This window comes from Pieris brassicae, chromosome 10 (assembly GCF_905147105.1).
Source record: "Pieris brassicae chromosome 10, ilPieBrab1.1, whole genome shotgun sequence".
In the NCBI taxonomy this organism is placed as follows: domain Eukaryota; kingdom Metazoa; phylum Arthropoda; class Insecta; order Lepidoptera; family Pieridae; genus Pieris; species Pieris brassicae.
In genome coordinates this window covers 7,136,324-7,158,181 of record NC_059674.1, presented here as the reverse complement: position 1 = coordinate 7,158,181, position 21,858 = coordinate 7,136,324, and the positions used below count along the sequence as shown (strand labels likewise).

The following is a 21,858-nucleotide window of genomic DNA, read 5'->3' as shown; positions in this document are numbered from 1 at the left end:
ATTGCTTATTTTCCTACAACAGTGTTTTGTAACATTAAGAAACATATTATGTACTATCAATACATGGTTATAATTCAGTCATTGGCTTGTTCTGATTCCAATAAACTCAAGTACTGCAAGTATTTTTATATTAATTTAGAACCGAATGCAATTAAATTTATGGTTTGGCTTTCCACCGTTTATCCGAATCTCTATGCTTTATATCATCTACGCACTCCAACTTCTTAAAGCAACAATATCAAGACTAAAATTTTTATTTCCACAAAAAATAAATAAAATAGAATTTAGACATATCTAAAACATCCCAATTCCCTATTTTTCATTAAAGCTGTCTATTGACACCTCAGAAAGATTATTTATGACTGGGAATGTACAAACAAAAAAGAAATCACCTAAACTCTAAGAAGATCACTAATGGAGTAAATTATAAGAATGCGAGTTAAAATATGTACCTGAACAACCAAGATTTAGTATATTAATTTTAATTTATTTACATTAATTATTTACAAGACCATAAATTCATTTAATTTTTCTCTTAAGTAAGCAAACATTTTGGCAGTTGAAAATTACCTATTAGTTATTCAGAAATTAATAATAAATAGGTAATTTATTATTAATTTTTGTATTATTAGTAAAAAATAAAAAAACAAGGAAATAATTATGTTTTACCTAAAGCAGCCCAGAACATGTTAAATTCATATTTAATTAAACATAAAGCCTTTCAATATATTGAAGTTTTAGATAGTTAGATATAGTTGAATATTTGTATAAAAACTTTTATTGTATTAATCAATTAAATTATGTATTTTGGCCTCAATTTTAGTAGGTGTAATAGTCATAGTAAAAAATACTGTTTCTTGAAATTAAAATTAGTTATATTATATTCTTCGACGAAAACAAAAGTCAATGTTATATAATCACAGACATAAATCTACATTTACCACATAAATAAAAACAATGAACAGTTCTTTTTTAGAAGTAGCAGTAGTAGACTAGTAGCTAAGATGAATAATTATTTGTAAAGGAATAAAAAATATATATCTAATACAGTAGTAGTATTCATATGTAGTGATGATATTAAGTATTTTTCTCAATACTTGTTTATTGTAGTACTACGCAGTAAAGTTTCCAAAATTTACTATATTATGTAGGAACGATCTATATGATCTAAAACGTATGTTTGTTATTAACTTCATGAAGTCGAAATATTTTTTTGGATTGTATAATAAAATATATATTGTAGAAATAAGTTTATAAACAATATATTAGAATGACGTCAATAAAGAATAATTAATACCAAATTCATCTAGAGGGAAAGCGTTACTTTTAAGGTTAGTCAACTGAAATACATAAACAAAGAGGATAAATAGAGAATTATACGTACCAGAACTACAAATTTATACTGGTTATCAAGAAGTGTACTTGAAGCATTAAATTAGCAATCACCGATATTATAATATTGTAATTTTTTTAAATAATTCCAGCTCAAAACCGAATTCACAACGATTAAAATTTGATAGTCAACTGTCAATAGACAATCCAAATTTACATGAAACATGGTCAGCAAGTTGCTAGTCAACAAAATTATAAACTTTAACCAGATGTAGAGATAATAGATATACTCTATCAAATATTAAATTTTATTTTCATGACTTCCTTTCATGCTGTAATAGATCAAAAAGTGGGTAGTGGATACTGAGAAGCTAGCGTCAGAGCATTTTATAAGTAAAAAGAGTTATTTCAGTTATAATATTAATATTTTCATCCAATAAACAAAACAAAAACACAATACACTTAACTCTAATTTTGTATATTATTCATAAAGAATTATTGATGTCATAAAGTTCTATAGTTTAATTTCTATGTTTGTATACCAACTCAGTCTGTGAACCTATTATGTGAGCTATGTCATCTGTGGTCTGTGGCGGCAAAATATTTATTTTATAAATAAAACATCCAATGTATCCAAATGTATTTATAAATAATTGTTTAAAAAGTAAAAATGAATTTCGAATTATTAACTAGCGATAGTGATAGTGATTTAGAAGTTTTAGCTATGTTATCGGATTGGGATACTAGTAGTAATAGTGATAGTTCCGATAACATGGACGTCGAGGATTCAAATAGCTCTGAAGAATCAGATGATGATAATACGGTTGGTGGCGACAATGGTATAACAGTATATGGAGAGAAACAAAATGGTGAATTACATTCAAATGAAGAAAATAAAAATAAGCCTTTGAAATTACGAAGGGTTAATTACATGCTAACTTTAGAGGATGCCGAATTTACTTTTACGTTTAGATTATCGAAGACGGTTGTAGAGCCTTTGCTTGCTGAAATAATGCCCTATGTTCGCGTTACTTCTGCAAGGTGTGAGAAAGACCTCTCTTCATTATTTAAAAGTAATAATTGGTTACACCACACAACATGAAAAAAAATAAACTTTATATATTTACAGGAATAATGGTGTAACACCATTCCACCAATTATTATTAACATTAAGGTTCTATGCAATGGGAACTATGTTGTCAACAGTTGCTGAATATGTGGGAGTAGCTAAATCCACTGCCTGCAGAGTGGTCAGAGATATATCATCTGCTATTGCAATGTTGTATGATAAATATGTATTCATGCATATGGACGGAATTGAAAAATTTCATAGTATAGCCAATTTCCCAAAAGTAGTTGGTGTTGTTGATTGTATGCATGTAAGGATAGATTCTCCTCGTAAGTATTTATGGTTATTGGATATTTGTGATAGAGGCTAAACATTTGTTTTATAAATACTATTTTTATATGTTATCATTATAAATAATTTAAAAGTGTCTTTAGGAACATGTTGTAATGTTTTATATTAGTCTTGCTTTAATCGTCATGGTTACAGGTCATGACATTGGTGCGGAATTCCGAAATCCTCAAGGACAATTTTCATTGAATGTCCAAGCAATCTGCGATGCTGATCTTAAAATAATGAATATAGCTTGGCAATCCGGCTCTTACAATGACACTGTTGTATTTGACAATTCACCATTAAAGGGTAAGTTAATGTACTTAATTTTTTATTTAATCAAATGAACTTACATGTATTTTAGAATTATAAAAAGGAGCCTGCTTATTTAGGTAGTAACCACAGAAGTAATTTAAATTAAAATGTAAACTTGCATTACATATCTTTCATTAGCCGGTAAAAAACATAGGCCAAATATCTTGCTATCTTTCCCAATTTCATAGATAATATAAATAATTATATCATAGTATATGTACAATGGACCAAATTGGTGTCAAGTTCCAAAACTCGCCACACAACAATTGCTAGCGATTCTTGAAAGTGAAACAAAAACAAGAATGACATTGCTCAATGAGTATGTCGTTTCATAACAATGGTTTATGCATCACATAAATTGATTCCATCCCAAATGGAGTTAATAATAGAGTCACTTTGATTCAAAACTATAAAAATAACAAGTCAGATGGATGGTACTTATATTGTCCACTTGTATGTCAGTTATTATTATTTCTATTACTATGTATTATGAACCCCTTATGAGGGCCTTCTCCTGAACTTGCGTTGAGTCTGTCAAAAGTTAATATACAGGGGGATACCTTGTACCCCCACCAAATATGAGCCCCATATATATAGCCGCCCCTCCAGGTACAAGAATCAGATTAGTAAAAAAATAATCATCATATATTCTCGAGCGCGTCAGATTAAAGTAGCGTAAGTTAATTACATGCAAAAGAGTGTATTTTTCACTAATCTAACAATTTGCAAGTAACGTAAAGAAAGGGGAGGGCTGCAAAGTTGTAAAAAAAGACATCATATCGACATTCTCGGAAATAATTCAAGGATGACGAAAAATATATAATCTATCGATTTCCACAAGCCGTAGTAACAAAAATTCGTCGATAAAGTTTATTACGTGCGGCTGCATGATGCCTATATTCGTTTTAAAATATTAATTATATGTAAAATTAATCAAAAGTGTGTATTTTGTGGTGAAACTACTTTGCAAAAATCAATAAAATTTACATTAGAAACATTAGAAAAATTTATAAATATTTTAGAATATCGTCAAGGTAAACCAGTTCTTCCGGTTAATGATTTTTAAAGCATTTTTTAAAAATTATTCTATAATAAATACAAGTACTATCTACTTGAACAACATACACTTTTTCCTGAGCTTATCAGTCAATTAAGTGCAATGACTTAAATTTTTTTTTTTAATTATCAGATTGGCCGAATCCCTCCAGATAATCTTATCTGACGCGCTCGATAAGTTTTTTTTTCATTTTCAACCCTTACGTGCGACCGCCATCCTAACAATCAGATTAACATACGTACATTATTAAAAATACGTAGGACATTGATGCCATCAATAACTGACGCGCTCGAGAATGTCCATGGCACAGATTTTTTTCACATTTTTGAAAATCTATAGCCCTACTGATGATTACATTATATAACAGTTTTTTCTTATTATTATTTAAGCTTCGCAACCCAGATCTCTATGACGCTCGAGTAAATCCCCATTAAGCATGGTGTGGTAGCTAATATTAGTTTGTTGATTTGTATTTTTTTTAATGTAATGGTTTTCCTTAATAATTTATTATGTTTATTAAATTTTATTGACTTATACGTGTTTTTGTAAATAAAAAAATTAAAACACTTTCCATTTGAATCTGTCGATACATTTCTCCCCAGAAACCTTCATGATGATGATGTCATCAGCCCATCGCTTGTGGTCTTCCTAAGTTTCTTTTTCCTAGAGATCCCCAATGGTTGGCTTTGTAGCACCATCTTTTGTCTGTACAACCAGCTGTGTAGACAAACAGCTTTCTAGTTGAACAGTTTGAACTACTATCGTTTATCATCATATAATACTATGAATTATTTTGATATTATATATTGAACTTTATCTGTAGATTTCGCCTTGCTGTAAAGTTACAGTCAAGCCAGAAAAGCCAGAAAACATCGCGATTGTCGACTATTCAAACATTGGCGGTTAATTAGCGATCAGTTTCAAGATGGAAGTCGAAGAGGAACTAGCGTGTGTGTGAGCGTCTGTGTTTGATACATAAACTAAAGAAAAGGCAGTACTCGGTGCATCCAATATTAAGGGATCGACTGACACATGGCCAATTTGTAATCAGCACACTGAAGATTCCATATTGTAGCTCTTTTCTCCACTTCATCAATAAATAACTCAGTGTCAAAGCGATCCATAGCGAGTTGTGAGCTCATGTTGCATGTTTTCTCATGTTGTGACATGTTAATAGCGCGGTGCCCGCAACGCAAATGAACGCTGAGTGAGATCTTCGTAGTAATGGAACCGCGCGGGTGCCGTACGATTTTATTTTCTAGCGGTTAAGTGGCGGTAACCGAGCGATTATGTGTGGACAATTATATAGACACCTATGGAAATAAATCCGCGCAGTTCCCGTGTGATTTTCGAACCGCGTGATTCCCGCCGTATCTGAACAAGGCCTAAGCATCACCTGAAATGTTCCAGTTTATTATGCAGACAAATTTATGGAAAATATATTTTTCAGATGAATTCGAATCTGGACACTATAAAGACTGTTGGTTATTGGGTGACAATGACTTTCAAAACAGATGGTACCTACTCACACCGATTTTAAACCCAACAGCGGAATCGGAGAAGCGTTACAACGATTCTCATGCTAAAACGCGGACTGCAATTGAAAGGTTAATAATAATCAATGGCGCTAAAAAAATTTTAGGTCGGCCTCAGATTTCTGTATCTGTTTCATGATAATTTGTTAATCGAATAGGCAAGGAGGTGATCAGCCTTTTGTGCCTGACGCACGCCGTCGACTTTTCGGGTCTGAGGCAAGCCGGTTTCCTCACGATGTTTTCCTTCACCGTTCGAGCTAATGTTTAATGCGCACATAGAAAGAAAATCCATTGGTGCACAACCGGGGATCGAACATACGACCTCATAATATAGAGGGATAAGAGTCGCACGCTGAAGCCACTAGGCCAACACTTTTTTATTTAGGTCTTAAAATACAAACAGTGCCGTCTCAATATTGAGTCCTTTTTTATATAATATATAACGGGGCAAATGGGCAAAGGGCTTACCCGATGTAATACCGCCGCCCATGGACACACTTAATGCCAGGACTAGTGTAGCTTTTAAGAAGTACGCTCTTGAAAGACTAAGTCGAATTGATTCGGAAATACTTCGGTAGGCAGCTGGTTCCACGTAGTGGTGGTGCGCGACAAGAAATGCCCTCTCTTCGAGAAACTTCTATATAAATTCCTACGTTCATATACTAGCTATTTTTAGATAACCCAAACTTATTTTAGTATTACCCTAACTATTTTAAGATGACCCTAACTTCTTAAATAACCCTAACTGTTCCCTGAGCGTCTATACCTGAGCGTTTTTTAAGGCAGTTTTTGCCACGCACCACCACACCAGCTGCCCACCGGAGTATTTCCGAACCAATTCGACTTAGGGTCCTTGAAGAAAAGAGCGTACCAATTCTTGAAAGGCCGGCGACGCACCTGCGAGCCTTCTGGCAATGTGAGTGTCCATGGGCGGTGGTATCGCTTAACATCAGATGAGCCCGTTTGCCTGCTATTACATATAAAAAAAACTATTTTTGATTACCCTAAGTTTTTTTATTTAACTCTATTTAAATGATCCTAACTATATTTAGATGCAATTGCTGAAAGACTGATATTATATTTGAAAAAATAATAAAAGGAAAAATGTACATGGGCGACGGTATCACTTAACATCTAGTTTAATAGAAAACTGCCATCCCAATTTTGAATTATTCGACTATAGATCAGTATCTGTTTCAGAACTTTTGAAGTATGGAAACGAAGATTTCCCGTACTAGCACTCACTTTAAGAGTATCATTGCCAGTTATACATTCAGTTATAACAGCAACTGCAGTACTGCACAATATTTGTATTATAAATAATGTAGTGGATGTTCCGCCAGAGAACGTTACAGATGAACAAGAATCTGGAAATATTGATAATGTTGCAAGTATAGACAATTCTGGATTAGATACTGACAACATTGACAATCAAATGTTGGATGCGGGCGAACATTTTGAGCCTGGCAATTATATTTTGGACGAGGGCAATGCTTTGGACAGTCAAGTGGTGACTTGCAATCAATTGAACGCAAACAACATGTACAATGGCATTGATGTAAAAGTTGTCGATTTGCAAGATGTCAAAGATTTTGACAGGCAAGATGATTGCCAAAACCTGCCGAGATACTGTTTTGATTCCAACGATTTCGATATGAGGGGTTTTGTTGTTAATAATTATTTTAAATAGATATTTTTATAAATGATGTTGTTTTATTTAGACTAGCTGTAGTCGCTCGATATTTTTCTCAGTAAATAGACTTTTTAATGCACAAAAATGAAATTGTTATCATTATATATATGATATCGCGGACTTATTTGTGTCTTCTATAAGACTAGTACATCACTGCTTTGTTATCAATACTTTTATTGGTATTTTCACATCTTGGGTTGGACTATCGTAAATTTATATAGAACGTAACTTTTTTGAAAATATTTATAGCCTAAGTTCATCAGGGATAACGTAGGATCTTAACGGCGATAGAATTTTTCAAATCAGTCCTGTGGTTTTGGATAATTCAATGCAAACAAACAAATTTCCTGTTATAATATTAGTGACATATTTGAGAGGTTAAATCTGAGTTAAAAAGTTAAACTAAGTAGATAGCAGTACATCATTGAACGAGAAAGCCCTTAAACATTTTAGCTCAATTGTTGGGCATGTTTTGTAAATGTCACGAAACAAAAATAAATTAAATAAAACAATTAAGCTATAAAAGGATAATTGGGCGATGCTTTATCTCGGCTGTATATTTTGTTGTAAAATTGCTAGCAAAACCACGTGATAAAAGTACTCTATAAAACGCATGAATCGTAAATTAAAGTTTTATTACACATAAAATACTGAATTGAAACAAGAATATGTTTTTCGTACAACTTATAAATTTCCTGGTAATATGTAAGATATCTTTTTATATGTTAAATATATTTCTCTTATAACGTCGAGTCATGTCTCTTGGCTACATTTTTGGACTTGGCTAACCTGCATTAACATTCAAAAGGCCCTGGCGACGACGTACCTAACTGTCGACTAGCCTTTCTACATTCTAGTCTACTATTTCCAGAATGTAGTTTTAGACTACTAAATTTTCTGAAAAAAAAACTAACAATATTTTCTAATATTTCATTGAACCTGGGTACATAATTGCAGATATGTTTCGTCCCTTACTTACAATTACTGTTGAAATCGATGGTCAAATCGATTTAGGTCATGGTTGGCAACATGAATTTCCTATTTGGGCACAAAAAGAAAAAACATATTCACAATTCCTTCGGACTGACGAACCCAAACGTTATAAATTAGCTTCTACTGGCGGAGATGATACACTGCGCGATAACACCGCATTACAAAAATTATTATCTTCAAACATAAATACCTTGCTCGATATCCAATCAAAGAAAACGAAAGAATATCACGAAGAAAATAAAAAGGAGACAAACAACAAAAAGAAAAACAAGAAGAAAACGAAGAAATCCGCATCTACGGAAAGTCTCGACCATGATAAAATAAATTTAGACGATGTTTCACCAAAAATTGATGTTATACCAAAAAAAGGAGCAACAAGAGCAATAGATATGGAGAGAAGTAAAGAGATCGAAGCACGTAAAGTTAAAGAAGATAGAAAAATAAACGATTTCATCCAACACATTTTTAAACAAACACTCAAAGTATTTAATGACATTCAATCGAAAACAAAGGATAATAAACTAAAGCACGAAATGAATTCACTTAAACACACTTTCAATGAAAAATTTGGTAAATTTATATCAGAAACTTATAATCACACGCTAAGAACGAATTTAGGAAAACAGAAAATAATTCTTAATACAATTAATACATCTCATAAACTTTTACAAAGACTTATTAATAATTTATACAAAGATATGAATAAGGAATCGTTAAGAACACAGATTAATGCAGTTAATGCCTTCCAAAAACAAGTAGATCGTGAAAGAGATCTAGAAAATAAACATGCGTGTAAGCAGTTTCATATTTGTCGCCTTAATGATGAATTTAGTGACTTCATTTCTGATATAATAGTTGTTATTTTACTATCAGATGATAGAAAAGTAAAACAGGCATCCGACGCCTTAACCGAGGCGATAAAAAATATAGACTTTGATAACGTTCTTAATTACGATTTACAAAATAAACTCAAAATCTATTTGGGCACTATAGAGAAATGGGATGCCTTCATGACGAGAGCTATGTTCCTAGCTATCAAAAGTCTAATAAGAAACAAAAATAAACCAATAACAATTTATAATAGTCAAGACAATTATTTAGCTAATAAAACAATAGCGTTTCAAAATATAATTAATATGGCTGATGAAAAATTACCCAAAAATGATAATGTCAACGAATGGGAGAAAATAAAGCAAGACATAATCGATTGGAAAGAAGATAAAAATAAGGAGCCACTAAAAATAGCCGAAAATTTTTTTAGACATTTTAAAGAGAAAGTGTTGGATACGTTGGATTATGATGGCAGGAAGCAGTTTAATAAATCTATAGAGGTTTTATTGTCACATTTCTAACATATCTGATTAAAATATCGGTATACTGTCGAGTTTTAGTATAAATAATTTAAATCATTACAATAAAAAAATATGAGTGACTTTACTTTCGTGAACTTTTGACTAATTTCAGTCGGAATCTGTAAACATAATACAGTTTTTGAATAAAGCAAATGTAAATTTAGTAATAAACCATATTTTCACAACCAACTGCCGTAAATTAGCCCCATTTGGTAGGGAAATTCTAATAATTACTGAATTTACTACAGATTATCCAAAAGTGTTAATTGATAGATCGAAAAAGCCATCATCTAATACTTATAGACAATAAATTGTAAGAAACCATTTTGCTACACTCATAAATTGTAATATAACATTCTCGTTTCTGATAAATGACGTCGTCCAATAGGTCGACGTCATTTATATTCTTTATAGGTAACAAATGTGTCATTCAGATATAATTGACACATCTGCGCAAACCCACTACCCTATATAATTAGTATATGTTAATTTTAAGCTATGTTTAAACGATTATAGCCACTAACTTCCACCAGCTCCAGAGTTTCATTTATTTGAACATCCCTCCAACAAGCGCCACCGCTTACTCAATTTTGTTACCAAACATCTTAACCTTTAGTATTGTCTTTTATTAACATAACCCTTTTACCAATATTTTTGTATAGTGAAATTTTGATAAAATTCGGAGCAATTAGCGCAGACACATCTCTGTTCATTCAGTATTTTTTGATAGCAGAAGCCACTGCGAAATTGGACTTTAAGAAAATAAAAAGACCATTAAAATATAACAATTATTTATGTATTTACAAATGTCTAAAATTACCAATTTTTTTTATATAGCACAAGCAATTTACAAAACAGATTACTTCCAGGCTTGAATTATTAAAATTTTTGATACTTTAATATATTTATATATTAAAGTATCAAAAATTTGATATACTGTGAAAGCTTTACATAATTCAAGCAAAAATACACTCGGACACAATAAGGTCCATTCTTGTTTCCATTCATTTCGAATTATCATTGTGAAGTAGATGTGGTTTAAATTCAAATATGGTTATCCTTCTTTCTTCTTGTTTTAACAAAAACAATAAACATCAATCTTCTAAAGTGAACTCTCCATCTGATATGCTGTCTAAATCCATAGATTTGTCGGGCAACAAATAATCTAATGTGATATTAGATTTTTCATTATCAATTTCATCATCACTTATGTCTTCTAGATCGTTGGAATTGATTTTGTCAACACCATTACTTTTATGTCCCGTTCTATGCACTGTATCAATTTCGTCACCCAATATATTATTTTCGATCAGCTCATTATAAATATCTATTTCCATTGAGTTTGCTTCAAAATTGACACTTTTTGTTGTATCCTCAATTTTGTTTACGTCCGTCATATTTTGCGTTTCGTTTTGAACATTTTCTTTTCCATTAATATTAAAGTAATGAGGTAGGCTTAAAGAATCCTGCCTGGACGATTCAGGTTCAATATTTATATAATTTATGCATTCTTTATTATAATCATTAGTTCTATTTAAATTTGGCGTGATTTCCTTTAATGTATCTTCCATAGCCTGAAAACTAAAATTGATATTTTTAGTATTAGTAGTACAACTAACGAAAACATCTGTATTTTTATCATTAGTATCTGTGTTTACATTTATATTATCATTGTTTACATTTCCTTTAACACAGTTTTCGTTATATTCACCAATTCTATCTGTTCTTCGTTCGGTAGAAATATTTTCTACCGCAATTTCACAGTCTTGATTATGAGGCACTGTCTCATTACAAATACTTCCCACTAAACTTTCGCATGTTTTCGATATCTCAGCAGCAATAATATTAGGTTCAATTTCACTTGATATAGCACCTTGTTTAAAAATAACATCATTTTTTATATTTTCAGTACATCTATTAACACAATCTTCTTCGTCGTTATCATTAAGTATTTGAATTTCAAGCAGTTCAATTTCTGATTTTAATGTATTGATATTGTCTACGTGATTATTAGTCTTTTCAAAATTGAGTTGATCACTGCAAGATGTATTTTCTGACACGTCAGTATTATTACTACATTTTTGCGTATCTATTATACTATTATTATCTGTACTTGGTGTAATTTCGGGACTGCGATTACAGTTCACGGGCAAATCATTTGTATTCGTTCCTATAATAGCCAAATTATGTTTTTTATTCAATTCTAACATACAAATTTGGGACGATCGGTTATCTCCCAACCTGTTGGTTTCAATTGTGTCATTTTTTGTACTTGGTCCATCACAATCGTTAGTTTTATAATTAATTTCATTATTTAATGTATCAGTATAGCTACCAGTATCATCATTAAAATCTCCAATAACGCTAAATGTATCACTTTCGTTATCATTTCTCAAAATAGAGTCGGAAACATTATCACTCCAGTTCTCCTTAATGTTATCAAAAATACTTTGAGACTCATTTGTTTCGCTTAAGTTACTTATAATCCTATCAATATTTAAACCAAAATCTTCATAAAACGGTTTCACTTTCTTTCGCTTCCTTGGGATTTTCCCAAGGAAGTTATCAGAGAATATTACTTTTATAGCGAGCGTCGACAGGCTTTCCACTTCCTTTCTATTATGATCGCTCTCGCTATCTGAGTCCCAATGCAAGAATTCTTCGACATCATCATTAATGCCGAAAGCATCAGGAATTTCGGGGAATTTTATATCCACCATTCTGTTGCAACGTAGCAACGAGTTGTTTTTATTGTAGGGATATAAACATGATCTATCCAGACCGTAGGGCTGTAACAAAAAAAATAATAATATGAATTTTATTTCTACGCTGCAGACTTACTTAAAAGAAAGGTAATTTTAAATTATACTTTGTACGTAAGCTCAGTGGAAATGCCATATTGCTATTAACATAATTGCATTAGTTTTAATTAGTTATATTATGGTTTAGATTTTAAATATTTACTTGTTATGTTTATATTATGTTTGTAGTTTAGTTTTTTATTGTATTAATATTAAGTTACTGTAAAAATAGGTAATAAGGAAATAAATAAATAATTATACAAAAAATCACAGTAAAAAAAACGTAACGCAAAGGTCACCCTACAAAAGCGTTGCGAGTCTTAAGTCCTAGTAATGTGTATATACTCACACATCGTACATCCGAGACGTCATAATGTCCATTGTCATCTTTACATAGTAAAGAATCACATCGAATCATGCGCACTTGTACTGGCTTCATGCCTTTCCTTACTGAATACGGTATTTTCACCCTACCTGAAATTATATGAAAAATTTGTAGTAAATTATAATTCATCAGACATACTTTAGTCTTCGAGTGGAAGAGAGATAGGTGGCGCGCAAGCGTACAATGAGCGTAACGGGGCGTTCCTCGATCAATTAGACGTTTTTTCGTATTAAATTATTTTGCAAATATTCGATATATACGCTATACATTTTAATATAGTAGGACAATACATGAAATAGCTTTTAATTAAATATATATTATAAATGCCCATCGGGGCTCATCTAATGTTAAGTGATACCACCGCCCATAGACACACATTGCCAGAGGTCTCGCAAGTACGTTGCCGGCCTTACAAGAATTGGTACGCTCTTTTCTTGAAGGACCCTAAGTCGAATTGGTTCGGAAATACTTCAGTGGGCAGCATTTTTATGGCTAAAATCATGAAAATGCTCCGTGGCCGCTATCAAGTTTATGTCGAATGCTTTGTTATGCTAAATCGGGTAATTATTTACTCGTCCTAAAAACATACCTCCTCTACACGCTGCTTGATGCTTTACAAATGTCCTGTGTACTTTAAACAATTTTCCGCATTTTCTACATTTACCTGAAATTATAACAAGATCAAATATTATTATCGAACCATTTTTATTTATTAAAAGTTTATTGCATTAGTACATATCTCGCAATAAAGTAGTTAAATCAGAGACTTAATTGAATCTCTAGACAGTTAATGAAATGTCGATATTCAATAAAATCATTTTGATTTAAATAAAGCAGCGTCGAAAACGTTTAACTATCTGTCTGACCGAAAACCAGCTAAGCAGCCAAGTTGATTAACTATGTAAAACAAGGCTCCGCCATGATTATTTCGGTGTGTTCGTGAAGAACTGAGAGCTTGGAAAATTCCATGTTTTGCTTTATTGTAAATGGTTAGGTTAGTCTTGTTGCCTAGGAACGTTTAGGAAACTCGTTAAACGTTTTGATGACTCACTTGTCTGATTTAATTAACTATCTAGAGATTCAATTAATTCTCTGATTTACTGCAACACATATACAATCAAATCACATATTTTAGGGGAGCAACCAGCGGCTTAATTGTTAACAAACAATCTCTTCCAAGCAATCCTAATAAGGAAGAAAAAATACTAAGAATAAAGTGGAAAAATGCAAACAAAATTACAGATAAGTGTTGAAAATGTACTATTTGTACAGAGAGGGTGAAACAGACTTGACTCCCACGTCAAAAATCACATTGACATACGCAAGTCATTATTCGATTCTCTGAATATAATATTTAAAATCATTTATACATTTAGGTAACACAATGAACCATTATTATTATAGCCTCTTTATTTTCATATTGAATAATATAATAAACAAGTATATCATATGATTATTTAGTGCATGCGTTAAAAAAATCCTATTCCAATCATAATTAATAATTTCAATGTGTAAATTGTAAATACATTCAAAAGAATCAAAATTTAAATTCATTTTTATAAATCATTAGCGAACCCGACAGACGTTGTCCTGTCTTAACTATGAATATTGATTTCGAATTGGTATAATTAACTAAAAATGCTTTATGATATACAACATTCTTTGTTTGTTTTTCTGGCGCGTATATAAATACTTTTGTTGGTATTCCGACATGTGAAAAACATGGATATTCAAGATTAATGCCATTAACAATTAGCGACTGTAATTATTTTATATGTAATTAAAAATAAATCAATGCCGCTACAACCTTTTTAGGTCTGGGCCTCAGATTTATGTATCTGTTTAATGATCATTTGTTAATCGAATAGGCAAGTGTGTGATCAGCCTCCTGTGCCTGACACACGTAGTCGATTTTTTGGGTCTAACCCAAGCCGATTTCCTCACGATGTTTTCGTTCACCGTTCGAGCTAATGTTAAATGCGCACATAGAAAGAAAATCCATTGATGCAGCGGGGAATCGACCCTACGACCTCAGACCTGAAGCCACTAGGCCAACACTGCTCTGCTCATGTAATTCATCAATATAATAACTCCGATCGATGTATTTATTATAAAAGATATTCTTTTTTTTCTACATCCTCTTTGACGATATTTGTAGGACGCATTCTTTCAATGTCAAACGCCATAATGTTACATGAAAAAAGTTTGTATTGTAAAGGCGCTATGCACTGAAAAAGTAAACTTGATATCGTAACAAAAGTATTCTTTTTCTAATAACTATAATTTCTAGTTTCTATAAATTTTCTAATTTTCCGCGCAATTTTCTTAAGTTTTTCTTTCATATGAACCTTCTTCTGACAATAACACACAAAAAAAGGAATTGCAACTCCGCTCCAGCCGTTCACGCGTGATGCCGTAACCAAGAGAAATAGGGATTCATTTTTATTTATATAAATAATTATGAATTATGTAGAGATACAAGTAAAATCCGCGAAAATATAGGACACCGTGAGTTATTTCAACAAAAACCCGTCATCTTTTAGTCGATATCAAATATATACAGATAAGACAACTTTCTCTATAGCTGTGATACTTTTGACATTCAACACCTTTTGTCTTCAGTCACCGTGACCACGCACGCTGTAAAGCACGCGAAACGTCGGAAATAAATAAATTTAAAATTATGTTAATAATTATAAGTTTATAATAATACATAGCTTCAATCCGTTTAAAATGTGTTTTCGTAATGTGTAAAAGCTATGTTAACAAAAGACAATATTAATATTTTATGTTAAATCTTTAGTTACTAGTAGTCGTAACTACGAAACTGCTCTTAGAAGCAAAACCGCGCATTTTTCTATTTTATATTTTGTAATTATTTTCTGATATATAAAGTATATATTTAGAAATTAAATATAGACACCACTTACCGACAAAATTTGTTTCATCTTTACTATCTTGAGTTTCTCTCTGTGGTTTAGTAACACTGCAATATAGAGGGCGCTAAATGAAAAATTGATATCACAATTTTTCATCGTTAATATTACTATTATATATATACTTATATGACTCCTGTTAAAATTAGACTAATTAAAAAATGTTTTCCTCGATATGACCTAATAAAAGCTGGTACCGTACCGTAGAAAGGTCAAATGTCAAATACCAGAAAATGACAACTTTTATGACAAAGACTAAACTCGACACAGATAAAGAAATAAAAAAAATCAAAACAACCAATAACTAAATCAAATGCCGCATTCTTAAATGGCCGGCAATACATTTGCGAGCCTTGGCAACGTGAGTGATTCATGGGCGGCGAAATCACTTGACCTTAAGTAAGTAAAGGTAAAACTAATCAAAATAATAACTATATTTTATAATAATTTACAGTACTCTCTGAATAAGCCAAGAAAATGGTCAATAGGTCTTGGTCAAAGTCAATCTATCCAAATCGTGTCAGTTAATATTTTCCTAATAATCCTAATTAACCTACGCGACTGTCATACTTATGATTTAAATTTATTAACTTGCTATAAATTTTGTTTAAAACAAATAAATCATTATTATAATAATACTCACAGAGTTTCAACTTTTTTGTGTATCCTATAATGATTGTTGAATGATGTTCCTTTTGGAAATTGTATCTTACAAACGTCACACTTCTGCATGTCACTTGTCTTAGAATTGTCAGTGACTTTGACACTACACAAGCGTTTAGAACGAGGTTCTTCAATTCTGAAAAGATATTTTATAACCTTTATAAAAATATAAAGGTGGGTATCTGTTTTTCTGGGTGCGCAATAGACCCTTTGATAGAATTTTGACAGTACTTGTTAGACCTACACAATTCATTAAAAAAATAGAAAAATCACAAGTAGATATAATAATAAAAAAATAGACAATAAGTATAATTACGCCCCAAAATATAGTTAAAATCAAAATGATATATCCTTACACCCTTTAATGGGCCAGATGCAGATAACCTGTTTTTTGTCAATATAAAATCTGCCGTCTGAGAGCTAGATAGGGTTCATGACTTAAACATAATAGATTTTTTTACAAATCCCAGATTATTTATTAATAATATGAAGCAATATTATTTCAGAACTTACTTAACTTTTTTACTCTGCACTTCGTTAAAAACAATTTCTCTGAACCTCTTAAATTTAGAACTAGCTGGTCCAGGTCTGACCTGTGAATCTTTCTGAAAAAGAAGATTTGGCTTTTATTTAATAGATCAACTTAATATGTTATATCAATATTGCACATGAGTAAAAAAAACATATATACTACTAGCTACTATTAGCTTGATATCTCAAAAAAATGTATTCCTGGAGACCTAAGCAATCTCAATCCTCTATTAGTCAAAATAATCAGTGACTGCTGACAGAAAGCTGTTTTGGTACATATAACTCGAAAAATTATATAGGCCTCTCAATTATTTTAATTTTCACAAGAATTTTTTATAAAGTTTTTAGTTATAAAAAGGTTTAGGTTTTATGTTTTCTTGTTTTGTTTGTAAGTTGAATTTTCATATTAAAAGTTTTCTATTGTATTATTATTAAGATAGTGTAAAATTGGAAATAAGTTAATAAATAAATTTTACAACCCTTACAAATGGATAATTGAAACCTATCACATCTATAGTATAAAGATATAGTCGCCCTTGTTGTTCCCGTTATAGGGGTTCTACTATAATATATTTTTAATAACACTTTTACCCTCACTAATCAACAAGTCAACATTCTTTCGAGTTTGCGCCAATACAGAATTTTTTTTGTACCCATTTTCATTTTGGCCAGTCTTGAGCACGCTAGCTGTTCTATTCATTATCAACATAATTTAAACAAACAAATAAACTATAATTCTCACCGGTGACTTCCTATCTTCTCTAGTTCTATTATATGGTGAGCGCTGTGACATAGATAAAACTGGGTTTGATGCGATTAAGTCACGAAGTTCTTTTTCTGCTCTCGATTCTTTTTTTATCTGAAATAAATCATATATGTTATACATTAATACTAATTCTATTTATTTATTATTTATTCACACTTTGTTACCAATTATATACAAAATTATACATTTAAAAAACAATAAAAAGCAGGTTACAGAAGTTATTAGGCAATGGGCAGCCTTTTCGCTCTTCCAGGCAACCCTTAATAACTGTACTTAATATATGACTAGATATTTTTGATAAATGTAGCTTCTAAATAATGTTTAAAGAACTTCTCATTACAAAATTATATTTTATTTACATGAGAAACTTAATATTATGTATATACGAGCGAGATACACATGCTAATTTTAGTCCACTAGATTCACTCTGACATGCATTTTTAATGCCCCCTTGAATCTGTTAAACACGCTTATATTGCGAATTTTAGATGGCAACCGATTAAACAGTAGCACACCCTCATACCCAATCAAAAAATAACACTGTGCTTGTGTCTAATTATGGCATCTTTAGTCAATACCTAAGTAAGGTTCAAATTGATATTATTTTTAAACTATACAGGGTAAAAATACCTAAAAATATGATTATGATTTAACACATAGACATAAATAATAAGACAACATTGGTTTTTAAGTCATAACTCATATCACAAGGGATTGCTCAAGCAGAGCAATATATTTTGGTAAATATAGAAGACAAACATTAAACAAAAAAAGGTTATTATTTACTATTTCAGAAAATAATTAAGTGTAAGTTTGTAACGTGAAGTTCACACATTAGCTTTTCAATCAATTTCACTAAAATTTAGAAAATACTTCCACTTTCTACAGTACAAACTCAAATAGTATATAAACAGAGTTTACTCAATATTTTTTTTTAAATATCTAGTTACGGTTTACCTTATCTACCTCATTTTTTACTCCATTTACAGCCACCTTCATGTCTTTTGCTTTCTTTATTGACCCCTTTTCTGTTTCTTTTGTTTCTATTTTAACAATTGGTTCTGTGGTATCTATCTGAAGTTTAATTAGGAAGATTATTAAGAACAATTTACACACAGTTGATGTTATCCATGATTTATAGCCTAATTTCACTTAATATACTATTTATAGCTTAAACTTTAAATTTTTCCTGAAGCTCTAGCTATCACAAGAAAAGGTTGGTAAAAATAAGTACTAACCACTTCTTTCCTACTCACTGGCATTGGTAAACCTAATCTCATTCTAGTCCTTTTGTTTGTCTGTTTGCACATTATCAGGAAATCATAGAAATCACTAATTTTGTCAGCACATAATTCACAAATAAGGGGTGGCATCTTGTCATTTTCTTGTACCTGGAAAAGAACGTTATGACTATATACTATAAAAAAAAGAAACACTGTTGACATCATTTTGTTAGTACAGATTCGTTTTAGAATCGATTTTATGCAACAAATTTGGCTAGCTTTATCCAGATATAACAATTAAGTAAGTTTTGTTTGGTCATCAAAAACACAAACGATAACGTTGATTTAAAAATATTTAAGGCCGATAGTATAATAAAACATTCTTCCTTTACCTCTAGCTGCAAACATTCCTGTATTTTTGTTTTCAAATCAACTTCTGTATCTTCTATTGGAATAATATTTTGAACGATAGGCATTTTGTAACCTGTACCAGCTCCACAAAGGCGGCATGAACGATAAATTTCATAGATCTTGACATCTTTCTGTACTTTAGAACTTAGGAAATTTTGTGTTTTCTCACTTTTAACTTTAGATTTTTGTTTACTCATTTTAAAATATTTTGTTTTTACGAAACACAAAGATAGTTTTAGTTCTAACTGCTGCTGACTTTGTTTTTTACATGTTTGATGTTTCGCAGCTTACTTCAAACTTTCACTAAGACGATGACGTTGACATCATTTTTGTCTAGTATTTTGGTTTGGTTCAAGTTAGGTGACAATATACGTCCAAAAGATATTGACACTCGATATAGATTAATACAATAAACGAGGAATCATTGAATGGAAGTTTCATAGATTAAATCGAAATATACAAAAAAAGCTTTAGGGGCTTTTTCCACATTTTATAAGCCGTTGACGTAGTTACTCAAGTTGTTTAGTTCAAGTCTATATTTTAAATCAGTTGTTTGTGCGCCTACATTCGATTTCTTAGCAACATTAAATCCAATTATATAACTTACGCCTTACACTTTTGGCTTTACGTGTTACTGTACTGACACGCTGAGTTTAGCGTTCATACTAAAACAAATAGAACTTTGTAGAAAAAAATATTTCCTAAATTAAACTTGTGTCATTAATTTATTCAAGTCTCCAATATCTATACTAATTACTCACTTTATTATTATACATATTGTTACATCAATTCGCTGCGCCTGTGTACATTTCATATATTTAGAGATTTTTTTAAACAGTTATACATTTCAAAAGTTTAAAACTATAACGAATTTTAACCTAAACCTTCCTTTTGGTTGTAATTCTACAATAATATTTTCGGTCGTTTCTGTATATATATCGCGTTTGTCGGGGAACGTCATTGTACAATATGTAAAGACTGTAAGGATGATAGAGTTTGACGACGATTAAAAATTGTTATAATTTTTGTTCGGTACACAGAAAACGCCTCATTAAAGTTTAAGGTGTATCTGAAGTCCATTATATATAAGTGCTAAAACTTCACACATATTATAATGAATTAAAACTTCATTATAAAACCGTGTAGTAATTTGTTTTCAATCATGTAACATTAAAATTACGCACTATAAACTCAAATCAGTAGGTACTTAGTTTAAAGTAAAACATGATATTGCCAGTGCTTATGTGTAAGTATTTCTTAATAAATATTATCATTTTAATAATTACCACGCAGTGAAATTAACGCGCGATAATACGGGGAGGAAAAATTCATTACGTTTTGATCTGTTATACTAGTGTACACACTTATTTATTTCAACAGTAATATTTTTAAATCTAATAATTATATAATGCCTTTGCAGTTTTTTCATGTGAATTAAATTTTATCAAAGGTTATTTTATTTTACAGGTCTTCTTTCAGAGATTCTTGCATATCAAAGATATGACAACTTTTATGATAGAAATTATAACCATCGTAGTATTAACCAAAATTACTTTGACAACAATTTCAGCGAAGACGAAATAAACGCGATTAATGAATATAAAAAGGGAATGAACTTTCGCGCCTCTGTGAGACATCAAGTATTCGATCCACAATTTGAAAATAGACGTGTTTTCGGATGGATAAAAAAACTATTCAAAAAAAATGAAACAAAAAAAGTAAAATACGAAGATTTAGTTAACAATAAAATATTTTATTTGCACTTAACAAGAAATTTAACGGATAATTTATCACAATTGACAAACGTTTTAGATAAATTCACAAATTCACTGAAAGACCAGTCAATAATAAGTCCGACGCTTCGAATAACACGGTCCGTCAATGATAGTGAAATTTTGGAGGCAGTAAACACAGCTAATGGAACCACAGATAACGTTACTACCACAGAAAACATAACAAACAGACTACGAACGCTTAATACGTTGGATTTTAAACTAAAATTGTTATCATCTATTAACGATACGTTAAATATTGTTTTGTATAAATTTAAGCCAGCGTCGAATGCGCAAGAGGTCTTCGGAGATAATCTCCTATTTAATGTTGGTTTTTTGTCCGGTAGTGCCAGTACTCTAAAAGCATTTATTGATGAATTGCAAAATATTTCTAAAAAGAACGTATTAATAATGGATGAAAATTTTGTAATGCAGTTGTATGACACTGTGAATAAAATTAATGGAGTATCTGACAAGCTTTTGAATAAATTAAATTTGTATATGGATAAAGCCACGAGAGAACTGGAAAAAAATTAATAAAATTTGTTTTTTAACTCCATAATATTTTTACACACCTGCATTGTTCAAAAATGTATCAAAAGTTAAGCAAGCAAGGTTGCTTCTTGGGTGTATTTTAATAATATTAAAATTAGTTTTACAAAGGTTCTCAAATAAAAGCCACGCAAAGCAAAAA

The 21,858-nt window shown here is 31.0% G+C and overlaps 4 protein-coding genes and 1 long non-coding RNA gene across 8 annotated transcripts in view; 3 read left to right on the top strand and 2 right to left on the bottom strand.

Moving 5' to 3' along the window:
• Positions 1-1,523, bottom strand: part of LOC123714886 (nuclear pore complex protein Nup98-Nup96) — a 53,039-nt gene extending 51,516 nt beyond the window's left edge. For all 3 annotated transcript variants that reach the window (XM_045669519.1, XM_045669520.1, XM_045669521.1), the window contains exon 1: positions 1,385-1,523. The gene's annotated coding sequence lies outside the window, so the exon portion shown is untranslated. The remainder of the gene's footprint in view (positions 1-1,384) is intronic.
• A 405-nt stretch (positions 1,524-1,928) lies between these two features.
• Positions 1,929-7,342, top strand: LOC123715660 (putative nuclease HARBI1). The gene is made up of 5 exons (XM_045670877.1): positions 1,929-2,373; positions 2,462-2,730; positions 2,888-3,040; positions 5,554-5,710; positions 6,839-7,342. Exons 1-5 carry the CDS (start codon positions 2,003-2,005, stop codon positions 7,326-7,328), a joined length of 1,440 nt encoding a protein of 479 aa, XP_045526833.1. The 5' UTR covers positions 1,929-2,002; the 3' UTR covers positions 7,329-7,342.
• A 562-nt stretch (positions 7,343-7,904) lies between these two features.
• On the top strand, positions 7,905-9,708 carry LOC123714983. Its single transcript, XM_045669716.1, has 2 exons — positions 7,905-8,036; positions 8,289-9,708. The coding sequence occupies exons 1-2, from the start codon at positions 8,000-8,002 to the stop codon at positions 9,674-9,676; spliced, it is 1,425 nt and encodes a 474-aa protein (XP_045525672.1). The 5' UTR covers positions 7,905-7,999; the 3' UTR covers positions 9,677-9,708.
• A 778-nt stretch (positions 9,709-10,486) lies between these two features.
• On the bottom strand, positions 10,487-20,437 carry LOC123714982 (putative uncharacterized protein DDB_G0282133). 2 transcript variants are annotated; one of them, XM_045669715.1, is made up of 12 exons: positions 20,154-20,437; positions 19,374-20,057; positions 18,997-19,149; positions 18,716-18,832; positions 17,735-17,851; positions 16,975-17,066; positions 16,442-16,597; positions 15,793-15,848; positions 13,452-13,526; positions 12,827-12,951; positions 11,335-12,465; positions 11,071-11,257 (listed from the first exon to the last, which is right to left on the bottom strand). In XM_045669715.1, the coding sequence occupies exons 2-12, from the start codon at positions 19,587-19,589 to the stop codon at positions 11,207-11,209; spliced, it is 2,289 nt and encodes a 762-aa protein (XP_045525671.1). In that variant the 5' UTR covers positions 19,590-20,057; positions 20,154-20,437; the 3' UTR covers positions 11,071-11,206. The 2 variants fall into 2 exon arrangements, with proteins under 2 accessions (XP_045525670.1, XP_045525671.1); XM_045669714.1 differs by having other exon boundaries at positions 10,487-12,465.
• LOC123714984 lies at positions 20,429-21,858 on the top strand. Its single transcript, XR_006754383.1, has 2 exons — positions 20,429-20,638; positions 20,860-21,858. It is a non-coding gene; the product is annotated as an uncharacterized LOC123714984 (long non-coding RNA).